The 14597-nt window shown below is 42.5% G+C and overlaps 1 protein-coding gene across 2 annotated transcripts in view; it reads left to right on the forward strand.

Annotated features, from left to right (window-relative positions):
- The first annotated feature begins 53 nt into the window (after positions 1 to 53).
- The window catches only part of atg5 (ATG5 autophagy related 5 homolog (S. cerevisiae)), a 45019-nt gene continuing 30475 nt past the window's right edge, over positions 54 to 14597 (forward strand). For both annotated transcript variants that reach the window (XM_086112756.1, XM_086112755.1), the window contains exons 1-6: positions 54 to 136; positions 799 to 974; positions 1560 to 1687; positions 2206 to 2284; positions 2764 to 2926; positions 4341 to 4435. In XM_086112756.1, coding sequence (XP_085968882.1) covers positions 867 to 974; positions 1560 to 1687; positions 2206 to 2284; positions 2764 to 2926; positions 4341 to 4435 — 573 coding nt within the window. In that variant the 5' untranslated portion in view covers positions 54 to 136; positions 799 to 866. The remainder of the gene's footprint in view (positions 137 to 798; positions 975 to 1559; positions 1688 to 2205; positions 2285 to 2763; positions 2927 to 4340; positions 4436 to 14597) is intronic.

Genomic DNA, 14597 nt, shown 5'->3' on the forward strand with positions numbered 1-14597 from the left:
CGTCAGGTTGCCAGCAGTTTTCTAGGGGTCGCTGTTGTCAAAGAGTTCTTCTTCGGCGATCAGTCAGCTGGGAATGACAACATCGCCCAAACAATTCTTTTCTTCGCTACGACTTGATCGCAAAACACAGACAAAAGTAGGCATTTCTCCACTTGTACACACGCGCAACATGCTCTTTTGTCGTGAACAACTCTGAAAAGCTAAGGCACTGACGTGTAATAGCTATTGGAAAACACTTCCGCGTTGGTTTTCTACTCGATATGCTAGCTAGCTAGCTATTGTGCTAACGTGAGTTTCCTCCTCCATGCAGTTTTGTTTTTGTGGATCGTTTGACGTAGTAGTATAGGTCATACGTGCAACGAGGGCGCATTTTCTGTGTATGTTGGGAAATCGGGTTACGTATTTATCCGTATTTTTTGAACACATGCAATTTGTTTGCGTGTGCTTGTGTAATTAACTTTTCATGTTATTTGTAAAAAATTAGGTCGTTGGAATTTCGGCTACCTGGGAGGAATTTGCATGTTCCTCATGCTTGTTTTTCCTCCCACATTTAAAAAATATGCATGTCAGTGACATTGATAATCTAAATTGTCCACAGATGGGATGTGAATTTTTGTTTGTCTACATGTGCCTTGTAATTCATTGACTGGTGACCAGTCCAGTATCCTGCTTTGTTTGCCAACGTCAGCTCAGCTGCAGCCTTAATGAGAATAGAGCTGAAGAGGATGGATGGTTACATTTAGTACTGGTAATCTGCAACTGCCGAATAACCACAAATGGGCTTTTCTGGTATGACAGGAAGCTGTGTGCTTCTGGGCTTGAGGGTCGTTGAGTCTTTATGAGCCACTGGGAGCTACAGCAGCAACATGGCAGATGACAAAGACGTGCTGAGAGACGTCTGGTTTGGCCGGATCCCAGCCTGTTTCACTCTCAACCAAGACGAGGAGACAGAGAGAGAGGCGGAGCCTTATTATGTAAGTCATACACCCGTTACTCACCCTCATATCAAGTCAGAATGGAAGTTATCAAACATAACTTGATTTTATTGAGGGGTGGAAACTTTCATCCAATATTCATTAATACACTCACCCATTTATTGTTTTTGTGCTCAAGTCAAAGCAGCAAATGTATAACTTTGGCACCATCTTGTAGATTCTTGGTGCTGCTGTTGTTCGGTTTAATTGTTGTTGTCCTTGTTTTTTGGCATTTGTTTGTCCTGTTCTATTGATATTGATTGCTTGATAAGCCTCCTGTAAAGGTGGCTTGTTTGTGTTGAATGTTATTCCTGAACACAGACCATAGTTTCATGATTTTGTACATTCTAGATGCATGGTGTTGATACTTTATGATCCTCTCCCCCTATAAGTGCCTTGTTGCTATCTTGTAGCTCAATTATTTATGGATTTTTGCTCTTCACGGCAGGGGTATTTTCCTATCCAATGTTTATCGCAGGCGATATTTTCCAGACCCACTTGCGATAAGTAAATAACTGCGAGACACGGTCATGTCCAATGTGTTGTGTACAAGTCAATGACAGTGAGCACCTTGTTTTCCCACAGCTGTTGTTGCCAAGGGTGAGCTACCTGACACTGGTCACCGACAAGGTGAAGAAGCACTTCCTAAGAGTGATGAGGGCCGAGGATGTGGGGGAGATGTGGTTCGAATACGAAGGGACGCCGCTCAAATGGTGAGGGAACCTCTTGTTTCAGTTATGCTGCTTGGTAGCCTGTTCAAATACATCAAGTATATAATGTGGAGTGCCAAGTTTGGTCTTGTTAAAGGCTCCTGTAATATTTGATACTTAATTACTGTAATATTTGTTACTGTATTAATTAATTCAAACATTTTTCCTGAGAGCTAGTTATTTCAATTGACTTAATTATCTTTTTCCATTTATTTTGTTAAGTAGCTAGTTAATTGCTATATTGTGGGGAAAAGTGTGAATGGTACCACTTCATATACTTTTGTGAGGAGCTGAATTGAGGTCTTGGTTTATGCAGTCATCGAGGTATGTGACACCTTAGCTTGCAGTCAATGTACAATGCTTTCATTACCAATATTTTCCACAGGGTGTCAGTGCGGCCATACGTAACTTTTAGAGTCTGTCATAGCCTTAGTCGTTCCAGTAAATACTATTCACAGAGTTAATGTCGGTATTTATTTGTCCAAATGAACAGATATTGATTGTGTTGTTCCTGATGTCAGGCACTATCCTATCGGTGTTCTGTTTGACCTTCACGCTTCCAACTCTATCTTGCCATGGAGCATCACTGTGCACTTTAAGGTAACAACTCTCGTTTACGCTTCTTTTAAGTTTTAGTTTTGTCTCAGAAGTCACTCGTTGAGGTGACGGGAATATTACTGTCGGCTCAGCTCTCATTATGTGGTTACTATTATATAATCTTTTACAACCATGCGTTTCTAGTTAGATGTTTGCTGTATCACTCAACAATCGGCCATTTGACAGTCCGCCAAAAAACACAGTTCGTTTTTGTGGTTCACATGGAGAACAAAATGCAAAAAAAATAAATAAATAAAAAGGGCTTTTCTTCTCAAACACATTTAATGACCTTTAAGATTAAAATAAAACGACAACGACAGATCCTCGAATGAGATTTGCTGTTGCTGACATTCCCGTTCAGTCGCCTTTTCAAATAGCCACAACATGTGCTAGTCAAAGACTGAGCTGGGTGTTCATGTCGTCGTCGACACATGGCTAGAGTGCATCAGTCGCCAACGCCAAAATATTTTTTGTGTTGGCAGAACTTTCCGAGCCAGGACCTGCTCCACTGCATGTCCAGCTCGGTCGTGGAGGCCCACTTCATGTCCAGCATTAAAGAAGCGGACGCGCTCAAACACAAGAGCCAAGTCGTCAACGACATGCAGAAGAAGGACCATAAGCAGCTGTGGATGGGTCTGCAGAATGGTGAGGAACACGCACACACACACAGATACACAAAAAGACACACACGCGGGTTTCAAAGCAAGTGTCAGGCAAGTAAGTCATCATAGGATCACACATTAACTCATTAGCACACATGGTGTCCACACTCAGATAACACCCAAACACCTTCCCCTTCTTCTTTTCCCTTCCGACCTGCTCCAACACGTCCACTTCCAGCCGGCTGCGGTGTGGTGTGATGTTGATGGTGTAAGAGGAAGGGAGGTGGGGGGTCGGAGGTGGGGTCTGATGGGTCTGACGCTTGTGATCTCGGAGGTACCCAGAGGGCACAGTGAGATGTGTTTTAGAAACCAAAGTTTTTACGATGTTTGGGGGCGGTGACTTAAGTCCACTCGATGAACTCAAATGTTTGCTTTTGTTGAACGGTTGTCCACTTTAACACAGATTTTCTGCAAAGCAACAATAGAACCAGGATTTATGAGTCATTAAGTAACCCCTTTTCGAACAGTTGCTGAGGGTTAAAAAAAACAAAAAAAAACAGTGGATTTAGGAGTAAGTAGACGTAAGGCCCTTTGATGGTGTGACCATGAAAACCATCTATTTCCCAGGTTTGAAATGTAATGGAGTGGTTGAAGCGGATGCTCGAAAATTGCCGGCTTTTGACATAATGTGTGACGACGCTTCCCGCATTGGGATAACTGGATGATTTCAGTGACGGATAAAATACATAATAATTGGCGAGCAGCAATTGTTTTCTACGCAACAGAGCGGAAGGACTGAGTGTTGAGTGTGAAAGGGACTATGTTAGCTAACGACATTCAAAAGCAAGCAGAGAAAACAAAAGTAGTTTTCAGAAAATATTAAATGAATATACTGTACATTGATGACATTTCAACACATTAAACACAAAACTTTAAAACATTTACAGGTAAATTAAAGAAATAAGAGTCGGTTTCTCAAATAACTAAAAGAAAAATAATGATTTCAAAATGTGAAAGTGATATTATTTCTCCGCCTGTATTTTTTTGCTATATCGCAGAAGTGAGTACTGTATACTAATCACAAATTTTTCCTTAAATTTTTTTCATGAGACAAGAAATGTCAGTGAAAAGCTTGTAAAACTGAAATTACCGTCCCCTCAAAATAACACGCCACCAATAATGTGTAAATCGCTGGCAACAAAAGTTAGCACACCCCAATACGAAATGTCCAAATTAGGCCGACTTATCCATTTGCCCTCTCCGGTGACATGTGACTCTTGCGTTACAAGGTTTCATGTGGGAATGGGGAGCTTTCCAACTACTTGCACATGCATTTTTAAACTCGCCAAGAATGATTTCCAGTCTGACTTTTATAGATATGGTGTTGTGTTTCAATGTTTTCAAATTTGTGTTAGATCTGCAGTGACAGGTGCGCTTGTGTTTTTCGGTTGGTGCAGATAAGTTTGAGCAGTTCTGGGCCATGAACAGGAAACTGATGGAGTATCCCACTGAGGAGGCGGGATTCCGATACATCCCCTTCAGGATATACCAGGTCAGTAGCACACACACCAGCACACCTTTGATCTTAGAAAGCTCTCACGGCACAGCACTAAATAAAAATTTCACCGAAAGTAGATCGTCTCAATTTACCCACAAATCGACTTTGGGCCTTTAGTTGCACAGAGCTGCTATTCTGTTGTATGAATGTCAACTCACGGGTTAATCGGTCTGCCTGTCACGGTACATTCATCCATTTATCCACTTTCCGTTCCGCTGATCTTCACAAGGGTCGCTGGAGCCTATCCCAGCCGCCTTTGCGCAGTAGGCGGGGGACACCCTGAACCGGTTGCCAGCCAATCGCAGGGCACACACAGACGAACCACCCTCCAATCTCACACTCACACCTAGGAACAATTTAGAGTGTTCAACCAGCCTGCCATGCATGTTTTTGGAATGTGGGAGGAAACCAGAGCACCCGCAGAAAACCCACGCCGGTCCGGGGAGAACATGCAAACTCCACACAGGGAGGGAAGAGCTGGAATTGAACGCAGTACCTCTGCACTGTGAGGTCGATGAGGTCGACGCACTAACCACTGGACCAGCGGGCCGCCCCTGTCACTATACATCAGTGGCATTAATAGATAGACGAAGCACATTTTGTCATTTATGTCTTTACCTACCGGTAATGATAATTTTTAAATTGGGAACATAGAGCCTTTCCCCTTGCCAGTCCCTCTCTTTGGAATGACCGCCCACTGAATGTTCGACAAGCCCCCCTCCCCTCACCGCCCGTCTTTAAAACTCGTCTTAAAACTCATTTCTTTTATTCTTTGGCTTTTGACTCGGCATGAGACTTGATTTTCTGTTTTACTGTATTTGTGTTTTCTGCTCTCTTTGCTATTTATTTGTTGTTTTATTATTTGTTGTTGTGTGAATGAACACTGTATGCAGCGGTGGTTGTTTTAAAGTGCTCTATAAATACAGTTGAGTTCAGTTGAGAATTACAGCACAAGAAAAAGACAACAAAAATCGACAAAAAAAAATCAGCTGCTTTTCCTTTGTTGTGGTAAAGTTAAATGTGAAAGGCCAAAATACTGGACAACGGACAAATATTGTCCCAGAAAAGTCGAATTAAAAAGTGTAGGACCCACAAGATTACCTCTCTAGATGGCGCCAGAGGGCTGGATAAGACCCTTTTTTTGTGGCTTATTGCTTCATTGAGGAAAATCACCTCTCACCAAACGAGACTCCTGCTTTTTTTTCACAGAACTTTACACAAATGCACCGGAGGTTTCAGGTGCACATTTTTCACACAAAGCCTCACCTGCTTGTGCAAGCCTGGAAGCGACAAACACAGCCTCTTTGTTTCTGACGATGTCGTAAAAACCCCATCACCGCCTTGGAAAAACATGAGCGAGTTTCTGAGAATTATGTGACGTTGCTTTTAAATAAGCAGCTGTCACTTGGAGCCTTTTCGGAAGCTGTAAACATCCAGCGCACAAATTCCTTGCTCAACTCTCTGGCTTTTAAATAAGGACCCACAAGGCTTGTATGGAGACTAAAGTACAAGAGGGCATTTTGGTGCCAGAGTGTTGGACATAATCCCACTAGTTGGGCCTTGTAGTGTTATGGTTGAGTTTGGTAGTTTGCTCGGAAGGTTTAATTGCACACTTGTAGTCCAAATGTGTCAATGGTAGTGGGAAAAACATTGCCAGTATGATACATTTTAGAGTGTGAATAAACCCTTTTGAGTTGTGGCCCTGAGCTAAGTTGTGTTGGCCCTGTTAGAATTGTACATTATACATGAAATATGCTATTATAAAAGACCATATTAATAGAAACGTTTTGGTGTCAAAAGCAAGATTGTGTTGATTTTATTGTATTTATTTAATGAATCTGCGGTAGGCCGGTTGGGCCGGGATCTGTCATGTATGTGGTAGCCTGACGCAGCGCCATACTGGCCCAGGGCCATCGAGCCACCATTCATGTTGGACCCTGCATTTGTTCAAGTCTTTGAGTTCATCTTAGTCATTCTACGAGTGCAGGAAGAAACCTGTTGATTTTTTTTTATTATTATTATTTTGTGGCCAAGATGTTTGAAGTACCTTTTAGCTGTGATTTCATTTTTAGTCGACTGCCACTGACAAAATGGCCGCCCCCCTGAGATGGATAAATGCTTTGTTCAGACTAGTGGGGGCGCAAAGTAACATATTACTGTAAGGAAAATGTTTGACTTGGCTTCCCCTTTAAAGCTTTTTATAGCTTGTTGGCTTGTTGTTGAATACTGCGATTTTTTTTAATTTTTTTACCCAAGCTAATTGAGGCAGCTAGTGTTGAATGTGTAGCATATATGTGTCTATATACAGTCGAACCTTATTACAAAAGTACCTCAAAGGACATAACGAAACTGTACGTTATAACAGTAGTTCATTGTAACCATTTCTAAGACAATGGCTGTCAACTACGACGTCTAATACAATATGAACATTTGTAGATGTAAAAACATGAAAATGTAATACAGTATAAACATGTCAATTACAAATATGTGTATTCAGTCTGAAGAAAACATTCAGTCAACAAAGTGCCTTCTCCACTTCAGGATGTGCCATGCCCCGAAGCCGTTTACGATCATCTTTCAATCTATTGGCCTCAAATAACTGGCATGATTTTTTTGCCATTGCGGATGAGTGTCGAAATTGTTGACTTTGCCTATTCATAGTCTCGGCTAAGCTTCGTCTGGGAGACTCCCTTTCGAAAGGGCGAGACTATTTCCGACAGCAAGATTTGCTTCCTTTTACCAGACATATTTTCAGAGCACGTGCTCAGGACCACGCCGTGCCTCTGGAAGTGCGACAATCAATCGAGTCGATCAATAGCGTTGCTAAGCAGTGGAGGGGAATCCCGTGCTGTAATACCGTGTTCATAACCAACATCGCGGCATCAGTTAGCTTTCCACGGTTCGTTGTAACGAAGGCATTTTTGCTATTTTGTGGGAAAAATCTGGCCATTGTAATGAAATTTACGTAATAAAGGTGTTCGTTGTTCGCAAAATCGGCAAATGGGAAAATGAATAACATAAAATCGGACTTTGAAGTATGAACGATATAGGTGTGAAAATGTTGTAAAAGGGGTAAAGGTACTCTATGTTCAAAATAATTTTTGCCATTGATGTGGTTTTAAGAATAAAAACACACAAAGATTATTGTTTGTGTTCTGCATTAGAACAAACAATGTATCATAATCAAATGGGACCCAGAGGGCTTATGGTAGCTAATTGTCAATTGTCAAGTCTGTATGTTTGTTTTGGATATACAGTATGTCAAGGCAAGACACCTATTTATTGTAAATGGCGGTCTGATCATTACACGTAGTGCAGTTAACGACATTCCTGTCTGCCGCCCGCCGGCCCGCATCACAGTTTCCGTCCAGTCCAAGATATTCATCTGTACACCACACAGATGATGTCATCGCCGTTTTTGTGATGACAAAGGGCGGGGATGGGTACTTGATCCGGAGGCGTAAGTGGACAAGCTGCCTCAGATTGCATCTTCGGTGCCACCGCCGCCGCCTCCTCCTCCTCCTCACTTTGCTCCTGACTCAGGTAAAAAGTCCCCTGGCTGGCAAAAACGAAAACGGAGATGACAAACAAGCAGATAACCCTCGACTGGAAAACATGAAAATGCGAAAGCAGGGCTGACACACCAGGGATAATAGTCATGTAATGAGAAATCTGTTAGTTGATTTAAGCAGAATTATCTGACCAGAGATCTGAAATTTTGACTCGTCAAGCTTTCCTAAAACAAGGAAACGAGACGAAAACACAAATTCAATAATAATGCAGTAAAAGTATTGCTCTCGTGACGTCATAGTGCAAGTGATCTAAAATGAGGTGAGTTGAGGATCATCATTTAGACTTTTTGCTGCTCTCCTGATGGTGCCAGGGAACTATGTTGAAGTGCGTTGAGGATCTTCATTATGAGTAAAGTTGTGTTTTGCTGCCATCCTGTGGCAATTTGGTGTCTGGTAATTATGTTGAGGAGCTTAATTGTGACAAAAGTCGTGCTTTGCCACCATCTTGTATCTTGGTGCCAAGGAACTATGTTGAAGTGTGTTGAGGAGGTTTGTTTAGACAAAACGGTACTTAGCTTCCATCCTTTAGCAATTTGATGTCAGAGAACTATAGTTGCAGTGCATTGAGTTTAATTTTGACAAAAGTAGTGCATCGCTGCCATCTAGCGGCGTCTTGATTCCAAGGAACTATGTTTAAGTGAGTTGAGAGCTTCATTTCGACAAACGTAATACTTTGCTGCCATCTTGTGGCATTTTGATGCCAATGAATTTTCCTCAAGTGAGTTGAAAAGCTCATTTAGACAAAAAGTAGTGTTTTCATCACGACATCTCTGAACCACTGGTGAAAGGAGACCTTGATTCTCTCCTCTTTAATTTATAACTGCTTCAAACAACAAGGCGTAACAAGGAATAGTTTGCCATTTTGTGGGAGCTATCGGGAATTAGAAACCTTTTTAGGGCTGTCCTGTCCCTGAACGCTATTTATTCTATGTGCACCAAAAGAATTAGATGACTGTTCGAATCTCGGTAACATTAAAAAAAAAAAAGCTTGACGCTAACATAAAAAAAAAAAATGCTTGACGCAAGTTTAGTGGTCTTTCCCCCAAAACTGTCTGGCAAGATAGAGAACATGCACGGTTTGCCTTGATTTGAGAAATCTGTAATGTTGCGTTGCGTGGAAGCAACCAGGAAGCCGACGGCTCCCACATTCGGGAATATAACCATAAATCCTTTTGATGCCCAGCGGTCACTAAAGAGTCACGACAAAATCCGAGCGAGAATGTGGAACAGATTTGTCTTGGAAAAACAAGCTGTGCTTTGAGTATCAGGACGTTTGCGGTGTTGGGAAAAGCCCCTCACTCTCGCTGTCGGCCCACTGGCTCAACATACTGTCAGCCAGGGATGCAGATGTGATGCTTTGTTGTTTGCCATGATTGATCATCCGGCGTGTCACGACGGCTCCGCTGCTTCTCGTCTTTATTCTCTCATCTTGTGTGCCATAAAGCCTCTTAATGCACTTAAGTCAAACATTCTTGTGTGTGGCAGTAAAATTTAGCCCTTTAAAGCCCCTTTGACACGCCCACTCAGACAGTGCACTTGTCGTCGCCATTAAAAAAAGAAAAGACAGAAAAAGAAACCTGTCGGCCAAGACTTCTCAGCGCGTGACTCCAAACTTTCCGTTGTTTTGGAAACGAGATGCTAAATATTTACACCCAACGGAACACAAAGTGAAAGAACGTGAGTGAGATGTTCTCTGGAAATATTCAGTTGGTTCATCCAGACCAGGGATCTTGAACTTTGGATACAAATCGAATATGTACATCTGGAAACAAACAAAATTTGGGATCGGAGGAGCGCAAAGTCAAAATAAATAAATAAATAAATACATTTTAGAAAATGAAGCTCATTAAAAACACAGGAATGAACAATAAGCACAATTTTGGTGCATTGAAGAAAAGCCAAAAATAGATAATGGTACATGGTTCTAGAGACGCACCGCTCAATATTTACAGTCCCCATCACGAACAAGCACTGCCAGTCGTCCTGGCTGGCACGCGTTCAATCAATCCATTCAGATGTTTCCGTGCAGACGCTCGCCGTTCTCGCACGTCGGGGAGAAAAAAAAAATCCGGTGTTTAGCTCGGCCAACGTGTCGTGACATGACGCGAGTGTGGAGAAAGTGAACATGGACGCAAGAAGACGGCAGAAATTCAAGAACAAAGCCGTCTGGCCCTCAGAAGTCACCACGCATGACTTTAGAGGAGGCGAGTCGTGCGTGCGCGCACACACACGCACACGCAGACACAGGCAAACACATGCTTGGCGTCCTTCAAAGGCAGATTGTGGTCTTTAGTGTAAATAACATGTGCTGCGTTTGATGCAGACAGAATTAATGACAACGCAGAGTCCAAATAACAGAGGGCTCATTTCCGTCTGGCCTGCAGCCGTGGTGGCGACAAAGATGCCTGGCGGCCATCACGTACACTTTTTATTCCGGCGAGTGAGATGCGGACGCTGATAAACGCACATCTTGTTTTGGTCCTTTTACTTCTGCTGCCAACGGATGCCTACTGTTTTGAGCATTCATCTCACTTTACGTGTTCAATCGAATTTTTTTCTCTTTGATGGGTCAGAGTTGCTTACGAGAAGAGCTTTCGTACCCGGAACCTCTTGACTGTGAGGCAGACATGTTGACCACAGTTAGTCACACTGTGCTCCCTCTGATGTGAGGCGATCCTTTAAAAATGAAAATTTTACCTTTGGAGCAGTTGATTGACCGACTCAGGTCAGCTGCTGTTTTTGCGCTCATGCTAAAAGCGATAAAAGTATTGCTTTCTACTCATTTTGTTTCATATTGGTGCCAAGGAATTATGTTGACGTTAGTTGAGGAGCTTTATTTTGATAAAAGTAGTGCTTTTCTTCAATTTTGTTGCATCAAGAGGCAACTACAAACTTTGCTGGTTAGGGGGTGTCAATTATTCGCAGTTTTTGCCATTTGCTGGAGGTAAATTCAAATTGTAATTTGTGTTTTGTTGTTGTTGTTGTTTTTACACAAACTGCGAAAATATTAAAAAAAAAAAAGAAATTCCTTTCATCTTTATGACCAAATCATAACTGAATTGTATCCAATGTATTGTTAATGGTTGTCCTGCTATGTCAAAGAATGGCACCAATATTGTCTGCTAAACAGGTACGCCTCCATGTTCCCACTATGTGACTCAGTGGTTAATCACCGCATCAACACCCCCGTGGAACTCACCCGCCTCTCTGGAAGCTGCGTCCTTGGAAGAATACATGTTTATTGCCTCCCAGATATCTGGTAATGGCTAGTTTAGACGAAGAAGGGGGGCGGTGGGGTGACTCCGCAGACAATTACAACACACGGGAATGCTCCCCACGCTCTCTTGTGTGTGTGAAGATGCCAAAGGCAACAGGTGATGAGGACGTCATGCCATGTTTTACTGTAAGGATCTCGTAACACAACCGTGACCGTCAATGGACGATGTAGACGTGTTGCAATCCATCTCGTCGCTAACAGGAACACGACACAAAGTTATTTTAGGTTTCAAAATAATTCATTCCATGTCTCTGCTGTGTTGGAGTCATTCCTTAAACCGCATTACAGATCATTATCAGTCTACTGGCATCTGTTCAATTAGACGCTGAATGCAACCTCACCTGAATCAGACTCGACTTTTGTTTATAATTGGCTTTACCTGTACAGTAAAGCGCTGTTTCTCACTGGGGGGATATTCCAGACCTGAGATAGGAGAGAAAACAAATGCAACGCATGTTTTTAATAGCTTTCTCCATCACCCTGCTTTAAACACATATAAACTTAACCTAAAACCCCTTTAGAAGTTTTCTTTGTCACCTGTTCTCATTTTCTCGCTTTCAAGAAATAGGAGACAAGCAGAAGAAGAAAATTTTGACTCTCCCAGCGACTCTCAATAGACGTTTATTTTAAACTGTCACATAAAACAAAAGCAAATTGAATGTTGTATATTTAAACCAACATTTTCACCCGAACCTCACTTTGTTGAATGAAAATTAGCATAAAATGTTGCAATGCAGTAGTGGCAGGGGTTATGTTCCAGAACATGCCGCAATGAACGGAAATCTTCCAAGTACCGTAGTGACTTTTTTTTTTTAACAAACTCAATGCATTTTGCCAGTTCAAAATATGCATGGGAACATTATCTTTGTCCACCTGGGGTCACCATACTCACATTCTACCCTGTAGTATTTGTGACTTTGAAAGTGCTATCTTTTAAAATGCCTGCCCGTCCTGGCCTGTTGTATAACGTGGCAGTCAACAGCTGTCATTGGCTCAGGCAACTGCTGCTGTTAGCTGTTCTGTGTTAAGTTACTTACCGTAAATTGTGGACAACGGCAGCTCATGAACGAATATGCTTCTTGCGCCTTTTGTTTTCTTACCGTTTGGTCAGTGATAAGATTGAAATGACACTTGCGGCCGTGTCTGTACTTGACAACCTTTGGAGGGATTGCAGTTCACTAAATTGGCAAACAATGTTTATATTACCGTATTGGCCTGAGTATAAGACGGTGTTGTTTGCATTGAAATAAGACTGAAAAAGTGGGGGTCGTCTTATAGTCGGGGTCTAGACATTATACTCATGACGCTAGATGGCGCCAGATATCATTGAAGCTAATGCTGAACTTGACTCCCCAGGCCAAAGCGAACCCCTGCCACGAAGAATAAAAATAAAAATAGCGGTAGCACGAAGAAGAAAAATAAAAAATAGCAGTAAGTAAGAAAAGAGAAGAAAATAATAGAAGAGATAACAGAAAATGGAGAAACGTAGCGACAATCTGGAGAAAAGTGGGTCGAAGATCGGCAGCTGAGGAGAAGTTATGATGTCATTTACATTTCAAAAACCAGAAGCCATTCATTACCGAATGTGATTGCACTTTAGTTTACATATTTAAATGTTCAGATATTAAGATTTGAATGAGGCAAAATAACATGCTTTTTCCTCTCAAATATATTGTTATAATCATTTGTTTCAGATGTACTGTAATTATTTTCTGTATAAAAATTAATTTGGTGTTCAAAAAGTCTTTTTTCAAACTTGAGTCTTGCCAAAGAGGGGGACGTCCTATAATCAGGGCCGTCTTATATTCGGGCCAATACGGTACTATAGATGTGCGGTTGCGTAAGACAGTTCTGTGTTGCTGTTGGCACACTGCACTTTCGTTCCTTTTTTTTTTTTTTAAGAGTATGCGATCATCATGTCAAGCAATCAATGGCGTCTCTTCTCTTGCGTGAGGCCATTTCAAGTCCCCGTAACACACAACCAAAAGTGTGTGGAATTTTTTATTCGCCAATGGATGGACGGGCTCAAAGTTCAGTGGAAACAACTCTTGATTGACAGCGCCATTTCTCCATCCCCATTATTTTGCCATCACTTCGGCAGATTGAATCCCCTTTGCCGCCAATTAGGTGACGTGTTGAGTTGCGCTGCTCTTTTCACCGAGTGAGGGCGACGCCACCGCGCCGGTGTCGCCATGTGCCGCCCGGCCAGCTAAGGTGTCAGGGGGGCTCAAAAGAAAGTGTCTTCATCACCTCGCGGAAACAATAGTCCTGACCTGTATTATTCATGGGCCACGCCACATTTTAAAAATGCATCCAAGTCGCTGTCACTTAACGCACTCTCCCTGCTTCACCAAGGCAAGGATTGCTGTGGATCTGTGGTGACCGTCACGGACAGCAAGGCCTTCTCTGCTGGCCTAAACTCGATCAGAAGCATTGACCAGGCCAGCAAAACACGTCCGTTTTGTCATTTAAAAAAAAAAAAGAATATCAAGTGGACAAGACTTCAGATACTGGCACAGTTGTACATTGTTGTATGGCTGACCTATCGGTTTCCATACATTGGAAAAATCCTGACCGGGTGAAGCCTTGTGAAAAATGAAGCCGTGCTATCCGTTGTCAAACACGGTCAGAATCTCTGCTAAATGCATTGTAAGGGAAGATGCAATTTCAATGCATCAGCATAGCTTGTTAGCTAACTGCGTGTTGCGGGTGCGCAAGTTGCCTATTTTCAGTAGTGACGTGATAGTGGTGGTGATATAAAAACGTGGATTACGTTTTTTAATGTCCCAGGTACCAAATGCACAGCCTTCAACTGGCGTGGATGACTCAATCTTTCTGTGTAACATGAACATTGGCTTCGACGCCTTCCACGCCATCTTCGCCACCTTCGTACGGCTGCTCGGCGGTGTGTAGTTACCGCCTGGTCACTCGATCCCGCTGCTTACTGGTTTCCTTTTCACGTCTCTCATGATTAGAGCCTATCGTGTGTCCCCGGGGCTCTTGTTTGACACCTCGGGTTGGGTGTCGACAAGGTGCGATGGAGTCAATGCCGCGAGGTGCGAAGATGGAAGACTAGCTCCTCTGGCTCTGGCCAAAATCTTCAGCTCGATGACACAGCAGCGGCTCCTATTCAAGAACGGAACTGGACCGCGACGGGACCGGACGACATCATCAATCAGTTTTAGCTGGGACACGTTAAATTAGTGTAACTAAACTAAACTATTATTCTGTCAATCAATTTTCTGGAATGTTTGTACTCATTGGGAACGTGGGTAACTGGAGGTTAATTCCGGTGAGCGGAAGTAGT

Source organism: Hippocampus guttulatus, chromosome 6 (assembly GCF_054856545.1).
Source record: "Hippocampus guttulatus isolate MCC_2025c chromosome 6, RoL_Hgut_1.0, whole genome shotgun sequence".
Taxonomy (NCBI): Eukaryota; Metazoa; Chordata; class Actinopteri; order Syngnathiformes; family Syngnathidae; genus Hippocampus; species Hippocampus guttulatus.